Here is a 14,659-nt window from a genome sequence, read left to right as displayed (position 1 = left end):
GTGCTGCCCTTCTCTGTATATGTTCAATGTCTCCCATTAGCCCTATTACGTATAGGTCCCACAAGTGATTTTTAAGTGATCTCCTTTGTAGAGTGGTTGCATCTTCCCAGTGCTCCACCAATAAAATGAAGTTTATTGCCAATATTTGCACCAGTTTGAAATCTTATCAAGATTTGATTGAAAATTTATGCAGCTTCTTTCAGACAGTACTTCATTATAGATGACTGCATCATCTGCAAACTGCCTGAGGTTACGATTAATATTGTGTACAAGGTCATTAATACATAACATGAACAGCAAGGGTCCCAACACTTCCCTGTGGCACACTCAATGATGACTCTTCATTCAAGATGACTTGCACTTGATAGCCCCATATGCTCATACCTCTGAGAATAAGCACAGGTGTGGTAATGACTCAAATGCTTTCCAGAAATAAAAAAAACACTGCCTGAGGTTACGATTAATATTGTGTACAAGGTCATTAATACATAACATGAACAGCAAGGGTCCCAACACTTCCCTGTGGCACACTCAATGACGACTCTTCATTCAAGATGACTTGCACTTGATAGCCCCATATGCTCATACCTCTGAGAATAAGCACAGGTGTGGTAATGACTCAAATGCTTTCCAGAAATAAAAAAAACACTGCCTCTACGTGACTGCCTTGATTCAAAGTTTTCGATATGTTGGGAGAAAAGGCCGAGTTTGGTTTCACATGACTGATGTTTTTGGAATCTATCCTGGTTGATATGTAGATTCTGTTAAAGACACGTAGTTATGTTTGAGCAAAGGATGTGTTCTAAGATTCTGCAAGCAAAGAATGTTAAGGATATTGGACAGTAGTATTGTGGATCACTTCTACTACCTTACGACATCTTCCAACCACTGGGCATGGTTTTCTGTTCAAGGGATTGACAACAGATAATAGTTAACAGAGGGGCTAACTTGGCTGCAAATTAAGTACAGAATCTGATAGTGGGGCTTTATTCAGTTTTAATGATTTCAGTTGCCACTGACACTAACATTTATTTCAATCATCTATTCAATGGCTAAAGGATTAAATTGGGGCAGTTCTCCTGGCTTTCCCTTTGTAAAAGAATGTTTGGAAATGCTTTGCTACACTCACTCAATTTCAGTTCCTGCCTCATCCCTGAATGACTAACTTTGATGACACTAAACAACCTTTACATACAACCAGAATTTCTTTGGGTTTTGTGAAAGATCATTTGACACCATCCTACTACAGCAGCTACTGAAGGCTTCAGACACGATCAAGTGTAAACAGTAACTAGTAAAAGAAACATCAATACTTACGCCAACAATCATAAAAGCAATTGTCGACTGAGCTACAAAGATAAATTGACAGTGATTGTGTCGGTAGCAAACAATATCCTGAGACCAGGGACTGTAAAATTAAATTCTCTGGTGCTGTAGTTTTATCAAGGCCGAAGTGGTGCTATGCCAGGATGTACAGAGAAGCCAAAGGAATTCAAAAGCACCTTTACAACAGAAAAGGCAGAGGACTCGAGGTAGATAAGTTGTCGGCATCAGTGCTAAATGAAGCAAATACACTATCCGGCCCCATTAACGTGACTGTTATAACGTCAAGTTGAGCACATATCTTTCAAAAACGACGCAACACACGTAAGTCACAGAGCAAGTTGACAAAGCAAGAGATGTGAACACTGAAACATTCAAATCAGCACCGAGTCCAAGTATAGCGGCCGCTGGCTGGCCGGCCGCTCAGGTGGCGCGGCTGCTGCACGGCTGGCAGACAGCGCCGCACGTCGAGGAAGCGCGTAATCGTGCGGCGGCACTCTGAATGGTCGGCGAGTCACAACAGTGACCACATGCCAAAAGCTTGAATAACCACCTTTTGCAACAGAGACTGCTGCGGGACACACGGGAAGAGAGTTAGTGAGTTTCTGGAAGGTACCGACAGGGATGTGGAGCCACGCAGACTCCAGTGCCGCGGTCAGGTGCACTACATTTTTCGTACGAGGATCTTCGGCGGATACGGGTGATCGAGGCAGTCCCACAGATTCACAATTGGGTTTAAATATGGGGAGTTTGGTGGCCAGGAGAGTACAGTAAACTCACCCCGGTGCTCTTCGAACCACGCACATACGATATGAGTTGGGAGATACACTGCACTGTCCAGCTGGTAAATGCCATTGTGCTAAGGAAGAACAAACCACATGTGTGTGTGAACACGGCCCTGAATGACAGATATACTTGTGTCGATCCACTTTGCCTCCCAGAATGTGGATACCACCCAGGGAATGTCCTCTGGCCTGGACCCTTCTGACAGTTTTTGCAGGGAGTTTGCTTTCAGACATTTCATGCCACACTCACCAATGCCTAGCTGTCCTAAACTAAACTAAACTCCTCCCACACAGGCCACGAAGGTCCAACGGTACCGACCGGCCACCGTGTCATCCTCAGACCGTAGGCATCACTGGATGCAGATACGGAGGGGCACGTGGTGAGCACACCCCTCTCCCGGCCGTATGACAGTTTCAGAGACCGGAGCCGCTACTTCTCAATCGAGTAGCTCCTCAGTTTGACTCAAAGGGCTGAGTGCACCCCGCTTGCCGACAGCACTCGGCAGACCGGACGGTCACCCATCCGAGTGCTAGCCCAGCCCGACAGCGCTTAAACTACAGTGATCTGACGGGAACCGGTGTTACCACTGCGGCAAGACCGTCGGTGGCTGGCTGTCACACAGAGCAAAAACCTGACTCGTCTGAGAAGACAGTCTGTCACCACACAGTGGACGTCAGTTGTAATATTTGTGTGCAAATTGCAGCCTTTGTTGGTGACGAACAGCAGTCGGCTCAGTTGCATGAGCCAGCCACCTGCTGCAGAGGCCTATAAGCAGCAATGTTTGCTGAACTGTCATTCTGGAGACACTGTCGGTAGCCCTCGGTTCATCTGGGCCGTCAGTCGCTCAATAGTTGCATGTCTATTCGCCGGTAAACATCTCCAGTCTCCATTCACCACTATCAACTACAGGCCCTGGTAAACCACAGTTGCCTAGGAGCTGGATTCGGATAGTGTCATTTTGCCATGCGCAATATACTCCAACCACAGAGCCACGCGAACAGTTTACAGACTTACCGGTTTTGGAAACGCTTCCAGCCTTGGCCAAAAAATCAATGATAATTCACTTTCGCATGGCAGATAAATCGATCCTTTAACACTATAAGACAATCACTGCACTGTTTTCCACATCTCCTTCCACTGCTAGTGCTCCCATCTGCAGTCTGCGAGTGGTGCATGACGATGTCAAACACAGGCAATGATCACATTAATGCGACTGGACCGTGTTGTAACAACTCTTTTGCACTACGAGTTCCAATCACACATTGACGCAGCCTATGAACTTAAGCAATGATCAAATGTGTCACGAGCCAATGGCTATGTGATTATGTGAAAACAGTTTGGCTTGCTGAGATTGCTTGCATTCAAATAGCAACGAAGCCTTTACAGTCTCTGAGGATATTTCCATTGTCAGAAGAAGAAACACACCTTAAGACTGTGACCTAATGGCGCTACAACTGAAACCACCATCCAAGGAGCTTTTGTCCACACCGCACTGCTGAAGGGCTGAGCAAACAGAATGTGTTCTCAAATACATGATGTTGTTGTTGTTGTTGTTGTTGTTGTTGTTGTTGTTGTTATCTTCAGTCCTGCGACTGGTTTGATGCAGCTCTCCACGCTACTCTATCCTGTGCAAGCTGCTTCATCTCCCAGTACCTACTGCAACCTACATCCTTCAGAATCTGCTTAGTGTATTCATCAACTGGTGTCCCTCTACGATTTTTACCCTCCACACTGCCCTCCAATACTAAATTGGTGATCCCTTGATGCCTCAGAACATGTCCTACCAACCGATCCCGTCTTCTAGTCAAGTTGTGCCACAAGCTCCTCTACTCCCCAATTCTATTCAATACCTCCTCATTAGTTATGTGAACTACCCATCTAATCTTCAACATTCACATTTCGAAAGCTTCTATTCTCTTCTTGTCCAAACTAGTTATCGTCCATGTTTCACTTCCATACATGGCTACACTCCATACATATACTTTCACAAACGACTGCCTGACACTTAAGTCTATACTCGATGTAAACATATTTCTCCTCTTCAGAAACACTTTCGTTGCCATTGACAGTCTACATTTTATATCCTCCTACTTCAACCATCACGAGTTATTTTGCTCCCCAAATAGCAAAACTCCTTTACTACTTTAACTGTCTCATTTCCTAATCTAATTCCCTCAGCATCACCTAATTTAATTCGACTACATTTCATTATCCTCATTTTGCTTTTGTTGATGTTCATCTTATACCCTCCTTTCAAGACACTGTCCATTCCGTTCAACTGCTCTTCGAAGTCCTTCGCTGTCTCTGACAGAATTACAATGTCATCAGCAAACCTTAAAGTTTTTATTTCTTCTCCATGGATTTTAATATCTACTCTGAATTTTTCTTTTGTTTCCTTTACTGCTTGCTCAAAATACGTGATAGGCTCAACTAATTTTGAGTTCTAAAACCTAGTGTGTTTTCACTGACGGCAAGTGTTTGTCAGAGATGAGGTAAGATCAGTATCAGGAGTGACCTATGGAAGTGGGACAGGACCAATCCTGCTCTCTGTGTACATAAAATTTCTGCCAAACAGGACGAACAGCAATCAGACAATTTGCTGCCAAGTTCAGGATGATTCGAATAGAATTTCTATTTGATGTGACGGGTGACAGCTTTCCCTTGTGTACAGTATTAGTGGTACATTGCTCAACCCAGCTATCTGTCCAGGAAGAAATTAAAGAGTGAAAATCTATCTAAAATTATGTTGCTCTGATCTTCTACACACACACCCCCCCTCCCGCGCACGCACACACACAAAAAGGAGGGGAGGCGTGGTGTGTCAAGACCACAGATAGCTTATAAAGACACATGTTCTTCCAACACATCATTTGCTAATGGGACATGAAAGAGGGGAAATTATAACAAGATAAAATGAATAATTTGCCGTGCACAACTAGGTGGCTTTCACAGTGTTAAAATAAATCTAATCTAGATGTAGACAGTTAATCATTGGCCAAAGATAGCTGAGGCACACAAGAATGTGCATACAAAATGGTCACAATAGAACACGATGTTCCAAATCTCTAAAATAAACAGATGTTAAGATTGCACACTTACACTTGCAGGTTTTGCTGAGGCAGACACTTTAGCTCTTGACCGCACTGCTGGCAATTCTGACACATCCATCGGTTCTGACACAGCCAGCTTCATCTCTTTCTCTTTCGCACGCATCTCATCACTCCATTTCTAGAATGTAAACAACCACAATTGCTATGTACTCTGGGTGTAACCAAAGTAATTCACATACTAACAATGTAAGAAAATGTAGATTGCCACTTACTGTAAAGATGACACGTTAAGTTACAGGCAGGCACAAGTTAAAGACACTTACACACAAGTTTCAGACACAGTTTTTGTCAGAAAAAGAGAGATGCACCATTCATTCACAGAAGCAAGCACACCTCATGCACACATGACCGCCAACTCCAGAATGTCATTCTGGACGAACAAAGTTAACAATATTATGGAAAAGATAGATTGCTACTTACCATAAAGATCAAACATTGAGCTGGAAGCAGGAGAACAAAAAGCTGTCTGTCCGCATGAATGGTCACCGACAAACTGTGGCCAAAAAACAGTTGGACCACCCTGTTGCGAACACGCTGCCAAACATAATATCCCTAATCTCAATGACTGCTTCACAGCCTGTGCCATGTGGATCCTTCTCACCAACACCAGCTTTTCTAAATTGCGCAGGTGGAAACTTTCTTTGCAATATATCCTACATTCCTGTAACCCACCTGGCCTCAACCTTCATTAGTTACTGTCCTCATCCATCCAGCCCCTCCCTGTTCCCATTCCAGCACTACACAGCCATCATTTCATTGCCACACCCCGTCTTTCAATTTCTTTTTATTTCTCTCCTTTCCGCTACAACATTTCACTGTCCGCCACCCCCAATGCACTGGTGGTTTCAGTTATCTGAGACTGCAGACATGTGTGCAAGTTGCGTTTGCTTTTGTGTGTGTGTGTGTGTGTGTGTGTGTGTGTGTGTGTATTGCTGACAAAGGCCTTAATGGCCAGAAGCTATAACTGTGTGAATCTTTTTGTTGTGCCTATTGTGACTCAGCATCTCCACTAAATGTGTAACAGTGTTTTCACTGTGCCTGTCTGCAACTCAGTGTGTCATCTGTATGGTGAGTAGCAATCTAACCTTTTCATAATGTAGTAGATATTCCAACATGGACTTTCCATTGTTTAATGAACAAGGTTAACTTACCAAAAAAATGAGGCTACATCACACTAGCAAATGAATGTCTGGTAATGCCTAAACTGATATATCTGTGACTACTCAATTCAGTTGCTCAAACTGCTGTGTATTTTAATAATTTACTAGCTCACACACAATTGATTTGGGGAGAGGCTGCCGCCAAAAAACCTTTAAGCAAATTTCCAATTGACACCCTACGCCAGAATGAGTCAGAAGATCATGACAAACATCAGCAGACAAACTTACCCATGATAAAGCTTGTTTGTTGGCTGTTGGCAAATTTTTGGTAAGTTACCATTTTTGTTCCACCCATGCCATACAAAAAAGCGTAATATATGGCTCTACTCAGTCATAAATTTTAACCACATAAATTAGTATTATGTAAGAGTTACACAATGACATCACTTTGTATTTTGCAAAGTTGACATACGATACACATAATAAGTGCCAAAATATTCATCAAAGATTTGTCTATTACATAATACAAACTTCCCGAATTTATCTTGCATCTTTGGTTTATATATCTAATAGTGCATTAATTACGACAAAAAGTTATTGTGCTGTTCTATAAACAAATAACCAACACATTATCAGAATATTTATTTCAAATTCACATTTGTTGGATTCGTCAACTGACAATCTAATTGTTACCTACAAACTTAACCTTAACACGAGGTTTCATTACGTGTTACTTTGTCATATATACCTAAAAACAAAGATGATGTGACTTACCAAATGAAAGTGCTGGCAGGTCGACAGACACACAAACGAACACAAACATACACACAAAATTCAAGCTTTCGCAACAAACTGTTGCCTCATCAGGAAAGAGGGAAGGAGAGGGAAAGACGAAAGGATGTGGGTTTTAAGGGAGAGGGTAAGGAGTCATTCCAGTCCCGGGAGCGGAAAGACTTACCTTAGGGGGAAAAAAGGACGGGTATACACTCGCGCGCACACACACATATCCATCCACACATATCATATATATCTGTCTCTCTCTCTAGCCCCCCCCCCCCACACCCACCCACCCACACACACACACACACACACACACACACACACACACACACACACACACACACACACAAAAGATCACACCCCACCCAATTACTAGATAATCCACATAATAGGATGTTTAATGAATATAATATTAACACACTTGTTGTTCTCTTTACTGCAAATTATGTACGAGGGCTAGTCGTAAACTACCCAACCTTATTTTTTGTCATTGAAACAAACAACGGTATCAGGGCACACTTGGTATGTATATGTAGTGTGTGCGCCTGATTTTTTCACGATTACAATAACAAGCAGCTAGTGGCTAGCCATTGACAAGTGAACAAATGTAAGTGGTAGTCGTCATATTTTGTGTTGTAGGCCATGACAGAAAAGGTGGAACAATGTTATTGCAACAGACTGTTTTTAGCTTGGGGCTTACCATGTTAGAACAATCGATAAGGCCTGACAAGTGTTTAAGGACAAAGTACCACACAGATAAAGGAGTGGTACAGCTTCTTCAAAGATGATCCCTCAACAATGAGGACTGCAGCACATTCAGGGAGGCCCTTAAATTCACAAACGAGGTTGTTACTGATTGTGTACAGACCTTGATGATGCACAATTGATGAATCAAATCACGGAACTTGCAGATGACATTTAAATTAGTATTCAATACATTTATTTCATTTTAACAGATCATTTGGACCCCAGGAGGATCTTGGCCAAAGTTGCTAACGATGAGCAGAAGCAACTTCATTTGGAGATCGCACAGTACATGCTATACACTGAGAACAGTTACCCCAACTTTTGTAACATAGCAATCACTGGCGACGAGTCCTGGGTTTATGGGTACAACTCAATGACAAAGTTCCAGTCATTTCAATGGAAGCAGACACAAAAACGAGAGCCAGATCTGCATGCTGACTATCTTTTTTAATTCCAATGGCACGGTTCATCACTAGTACACCTCAGAAGATGTCAACGTCAGTAAGTACTGCCAACAGGGTCTGCACCACCTTCATGGAGCTGAGAGATGCAAATGGCTGGACTTGTGGGCAGGGGACATTTGGAATTTTCACTCACCATTCACAATTATCTCAGACTGTTCCCTTGACCTAGCATTGAAGCAGTTCTGGTTTTTCTAAATGGGAAAATACTCTAAAAGGGACCGGATTTCAGAACACGGAAGAGATTATTCAGAATTTGATAGAGCAGCTGCGCACCATACCAAAGGGACTCTCCTCTGATTCTTCCAGCAGTGGCAGCAGTGTTGGGAGACGTGTGTAGAAGCCAAAGGGAACTACTCTGAAAGTGACAGGAGTCAAACAATTTTATGCGACTTAAGACCGATTTTGTAAATAAAAGACAGACATTTCTTGAACAGCCCTCATATTACTTATTACGATGAACAATGTACAAAAAGACAGAATGCTACTTACCGTAAAGACACAAAGTTGCAGACAGGCACAATTTAAAGATACATATATTAAACTTTTGGCCACAACCTCCATCAGCAAAGGAAAACACTTACCGTATTTACTTGAATCTAAGCCGCACCTGAGAAATGAAACTCGAAATCAAGGAAAAAAATTTTCCCGAATCTAAGCCGCACCTGAAATTTGAGACTCTAAATTCAAGGGGAGAGAAAAGTTTTAGGCCGCACCTCCAAATCGAAACAAAGTTGGTCCATTGTAATATGAAACACAATTTAGGTCGAATGAATGACGATACAGCTACAGTTGTTTGGTTCGAGTCGTAAGCTTAGCAGTTAGCTTTACCAGGTAGCCATTGCTATGCGTCAGGTGCTCCGTCTGTATTTATACGGGTACCCTTTCTTTTTCGCGTGCTTCGTCTGGTTTGAATTGATTGCTTATTTTTCTTTGATCTGATAAGTGCCGTTCTCTTTGTTATAGGTGTTTACGTCACTAAGCTGAAAATGCATTACTGTACTGGGTCATGCATTGTTTGTCGCATTCTGATAATGAGTGTTTACGACCTGTCACCGCTCACGGCATGGCTTGCTCTTGTGCACGCTACCGCCACCTTTTTTTATTTAAAAAAAAAAAGAATCGTCTTATTGGTGAAACAATGGCAAGAGACTGCTATTTGCTGTTACTTACAATACTGCTTTCTTTGATAATGATCAACAACAACCAAATAATAGACTGCATATGATAGAAGATGTTCTGAACGAGAGTTTAGCGGAAATTTTTCTCCATTTGAAAATCTTTGCAGACGCCTCTTTAGTACATTAAATTCTGCATAGAACTTAGAGTCATCTTAGATTTAAAAATCTAGTCAATTGCCGTGCTTCATTTCTGACTGTATCACTATTAGGCATAAGAATAATACGAATATAAACATGACATGATATGTGTATTCTTCCGCCTTTGCTGTTGTCTCACTCTAGTTTCGTAGTTTAATAGGCAGACAGGATTTAAATGAGATAGCAGCAAACATGAAAGAATACATGGCAAAATGTTTATATTCATATTATTCTTATGGTAAAGAGAATACTGCATGTGATTCACAATTCATAATAGTTCCTATTAGCAACCATCTCTTCTCACAGGTAGGAAAAAAATTCAGAAATCAGAATGTAGAGTTGGCCATGTTGACAAACATCATAAACAGTCTTGCCAGTCAGATTTTCGTAGTACATTGAAATGCTGCTGCATTCGAAGATGAACAAAACGGAATTTGTATTTACTTCGTTGGATTATGTATGAAAATGCAGTGGTCGAAACTCGTGACGGAGAAAAAAAGCTCGTCTTCCAACTTTTTTTTTTTTAATTTATTTACTGACGCAGAGGTTTTGGCGCCAGTATTTATCTTTGTGCCTGCAAAGCATGCCTGCGTAGCGCTACATATATTCGACGGCAGAAGTTGGTTGTGGCGGCACCTACCAACATTTTTCAGAACATCCGCTTACTTTGCACTCGATTCTAAGCCGCAGGCGGTTTTTTGGATTACAAAAACCGGAAAAAAAGTGTAGCTTAGATTCGAGTAAATACGGTACCATTCATATACATACGCAAGCACACCTCATCCGCACATGACTACCAACTCCAGCATCTCGGGCTGGAATGCTGGCCTGAGATGCTGCAGTTGGTGGTCACGCGAGTGCGAGGTGTGCTTGCTCGTGTATACGAATGGTGCGTGTTTTTCTTTTGCCAAGGAAGGCTGTGGTCGAAAGCTTAATGTAAGTGTCTTAATTGTGCTTATCTGCAACTTTATGTGACTTCTTTACAGCAAGCAGCATTCTGTCTTTCCCTACATTTCTGATATTCCTACCTCGAGTTTCCACTGTCTTATTAAGATTAAGGTATTTTTATATTAAAGGTAGCAAATAAAGAGATGAACAAATTTCTATTAAAATCCGCTGTGCAAGCATCATTCCAATGGCAAACTATAGATGGCAGGTAAATTTGCACTACGTGATAATGTTTCTCCACTGTATAAGCAGTCAGAGATTAGAGGCGAAAAGACCAGTTCTCACCTCCACCTCCGAGGTGACCTCCTCCCACTGTTCGGAACTCGTGGTCTCCTTCCTGAGAGCAGGCTCCTCTGTACGAAGTACACGACTGTCCGGCTTCACTTTACGCAGCCTCGCTTCGGCAGACGCGATGAGCTGGGGATAGAAGCCTTCTTCACCCGACCTGCAAATTCACCAAAAAAGTGTTATTTTTGTCGTATTTATACCACCGGCCATCTTAAGCCAAAACTGTAATGCAAAAAAATAGAAGAAATTAATTTCAGTTTTAAAGTATATGAAAGGATGCCACTCACTGTTGAAGCTAGAAGGGTTACTTTTTAACTTCCTGTAGACATAGATGACACACTTGACTCGGCTGTACAAGTGTAAGAAAGAAAATCTAAAAAATTAAGGAAGTTTACAGTGTAACAGTCCATTAGAAAAAGAATAATAAGAGATAGCTGACAAGCTCGGATTGGAGAAGGAAATAGCACGAATGTTTTTCGAAAGAACAACCATGGCATTTGCCTCAGGCAAATTCCAAATTTCCAGATTTCTGGAAAGCATTTGACACAGTGCCTCACTGAGGGCTGTTCACGTAGGTACGACTATACGGAACAACATCACAGATATGCGAGTGGCTGAAAGACTTCTTAAATAACAGAGCTCAGTACGTTGTCCTCGACATCGAGTGTTCGTCAGAGACGAAGGTATCGTCAGGAGTGCCCCAGGGAAGTGTGGTAGGACCGCTGTTGTTCTCGATATACATAAATTATTTGGTGGACAGGGTGGGTAGCAATTTGCGATCGTTTGCTGACGATGCTGTGGTGTACGGTAATGTGTTGAAGTTGAGTCACCGTAGCAAGATACAAGATGACTTACAAGGGGACCATCAGAAGTGTAAATAATGGATTCTGATGGGTCTCAGATATCTTGTAGACAGATATGACCGGAGTAGGAGGACATCCTCTTTTTTAGGGATGGGCCTCGGTTTTCGAGAAAATTAGTTCTGAAGTTCACTGCACACTGTAATATGCTTAATGTTAGCCAAGCTCGAATCAAGTGAGTGTGGCACAACGGTTAAGGTTTACAGCTACCATGCTGGATGTACCATGCTCGGGTCCTTTCACGTCATTGCTTTTTTAAAAAAAAATCAGAATAGTCAATATTTTTCCATTTTATTTTACAGATTATCAACAAACAGTGTAAATTGTGTGAAATTATTAAGAAGTTAAAACTGTGTAGGCTCGGCCAAACAGAATGCAGACTGTCTGCGCGGACTTCCCATGGAAACTCTGTGTATTGTGACAGTGTATCGCCCTGGTCACCGCCTTTTATTTGGCTAAGGCGATATAATTTAATGATACACAGAGTTCACACAGACATTCCTCAGGGTATTACAAACATGTATTGCCATGGTCAAACAAAAGGCGATGACCTATCTCCTAAACCGCTAATTTTGTATTTGTCTTCAATGTCTTCTGCTCGCAATGCGTGGTTAGTGCCATGCATGTTTGAAGAGTACAGTGAAATGGACGACCCAAGTGTGTGTACAGAAGTGCAGCCATAAGAAGATACATCAGAGGTAGAGGAGTTGAATGAACAATTGAGAGGCGAAATCATAACGCCCTCAAATACCCTGAAAAGTTACTTCGTAATATAAATCTGCTAACAAATACATGGTCCAGCACGATTTCTGCTAATTAAATTGCAATTGGCAATGAGATATGTATCTCAATACAAGACCTGTTGGCCAAGATACGGATCATCTATGACGAATTATTAATCAACGAAGAAGACGAGGTGCACGAATATGAGGTGGTAAGTTTCACTTTTGTGTGGATGTTCTCTTTCTTGCGTACAAATCCACATAATATAAAGCTATTTACTTTGCAGTATATGGGAGTAGACGGAGATGGCGATTTCATTGCCGACAAAATCTCACATGAAGCAGCAAATTATGTGTGTGTATCCTACAAAGAATGAGGAGTTGCTCTTGCAGTAGCACAACCAAAATTGAGCATAAAGAGTTTGCAGTCCATGGCATCTCTTAATTAAAACCTAAATCAAAGCTATACCGATGTCAAGAGGATGTGAAGCAAGGTGGAACTTATGACAAATGGAACACTATTGATCATGAGAACAGTTTGTCGAAGCGAGGCAGAATTAGAAACAGCTAAATTATATCAACATATATGTCAAATACATTGTAAGAAACAGACGGGCCTTTGAAAATAATATAATCTCTTCTGCGAGCAGGTGACAACCAGAACTTCACAGCAATGGGTGACGAACGCTGCTGTTCCACTTTTATCAGTTACTTTCATTTCGTGGCCAGCTCTGCTTGGGTGAACGATTTAAGCAAAAGCATAAAATTAGGCAAAAGAAGATTATGAAGTTCATCAGTTCCAAAGAATGTGCAACGATGGAAGAAGTTTTAGTAGCTTTGTGGAGAATTCCACACACAAACAAAAATACTTATTGCGAATTTTAGCCTCAATTACATAATCAACACCAATCAAACAGGCTGTCAGTATCAATCAACATACAATAAATCCCTCTCAGAGAAAGGGGTGAGAACCATTCTCGTGCAGAGAGAAGATTTAAACAAGGTAAGTCATTTGTACACAGCACAGTACACTAACTGCATCAGGAAAGGTGATCCTGTACGTTTCTTTATGTATGCAGGAAGCGTCGGAAAAATTTGGCCCTAATGCTCAGGAAAGAGTAGATGAATTAATCCCCAAATTTAGAAATGTAATTGTATCCTGCACAAAATTAGGGAAGTTCACGAAACTGGTGTACGGAGACTTTTTAAAATCTATGATTCTTCTGTACGTGGGACAGGAAAAATTTCTATATATGATAGATATAGATATAGGTGAGGGCACACTGATCTGACCATATACAATCACCACTTTCATGAATGAGAGGAATGTGCACCTGCACTGTAAAAGTTATCCCACCAAAGTGTACTCCACTTTGCCAGCCTTGTGACATATTTTTACCAACAGGTTAAAATGCTCACAAAGAAAATTCAGAATGCTTCCCATTTGTTGAAGACCAATAGAGGAATTGCATCTAGGGGCAATTCCATAGAACTACACTCATTAATTTTGCATCAATTCAGGGTACAAGCTTTTTCGAATCGGATGAAATATGCATGGTTCACATCAAAGTTAACGGATGAAAGAGAAACCTTTTTGAATGTAAATGAACAATGTTTTTTGGTATCACTCTTAAAAACTCCATGCACCTGGAAGACAGTAGCTTTTATGAAATGTGCTTGGTGTTGTAAAACATTGTGTTTCGGTTGCTTTTATGACAAATATCATCCAGATTTCTGTTGTGGCATAGCAAGCGATGCAGGCAATAGCGAGTAAGATTTTGTAATAATGACATGAAAATTAAATTACTATGGCAAAACTGAATATTTCTTAATAATTTCACACAATGTGCATACACTGTTTGTAGATATTCTGTAAAATAAAATGGAAAAAATTCGGACTATTCTGATTTTAGGAAAGCAAAAACACAGAAGGACCCAAACACGGTACCTCCAGCACGGTATTACAGCGCGCACTGAACTTCAAAATCAATTTTCTCGAAAACTAAGGCCTGTCGCTAAAAAAGCGGATAGCCTCATACTCAGGGCATGTCCCTCTACAACATATCCGAGACCCATCAAAATCCGTTGTTTAGACTTCTGATGGTCCCCTTGTTAGACAAAATTTCTAGTCTGTGTGATGAATGGCAGCTAGCTCTAAATGTGGTAAAACATAACTTAATGCACATTGATACATAGAACAAACCTGTGATGTTCG

The 14,659-nt window shown here is 41.4% G+C and overlaps 1 protein-coding gene across 1 annotated transcript in view; it reads right to left on the bottom strand.

The window, feature by feature from the left end:
* Positions 1-14,659, bottom strand: part of LOC126109564 (uncharacterized) — a 151,297-nt gene that overhangs the window by 105,580 nt on the left and 31,058 nt on the right. Inside the window, exons 2-3 of the mRNA XM_049914586.1 lie at positions 10,860-11,019; positions 5,209-5,337 (exon numbers count right to left, since the gene is read on the bottom strand). Coding sequence (XP_049770543.1) covers positions 5,209-5,337; positions 10,860-11,019 — 289 coding nt within the window. The remainder of the gene's footprint in view (positions 1-5,208; positions 5,338-10,859; positions 11,020-14,659) is intronic.

The sequence above is a fragment of the Schistocerca cancellata genome, chromosome 12 (genome assembly GCF_023864275.1).
Source record: "Schistocerca cancellata isolate TAMUIC-IGC-003103 chromosome 12, iqSchCanc2.1, whole genome shotgun sequence".
NCBI classification, from domain to species: Eukaryota; Metazoa; Arthropoda; class Insecta; order Orthoptera; family Acrididae; genus Schistocerca; species Schistocerca cancellata.
The sequence above is the reverse complement of the archived record's forward strand: the minus strand, read 5'-3'. Positions and strand labels throughout refer to the sequence as shown.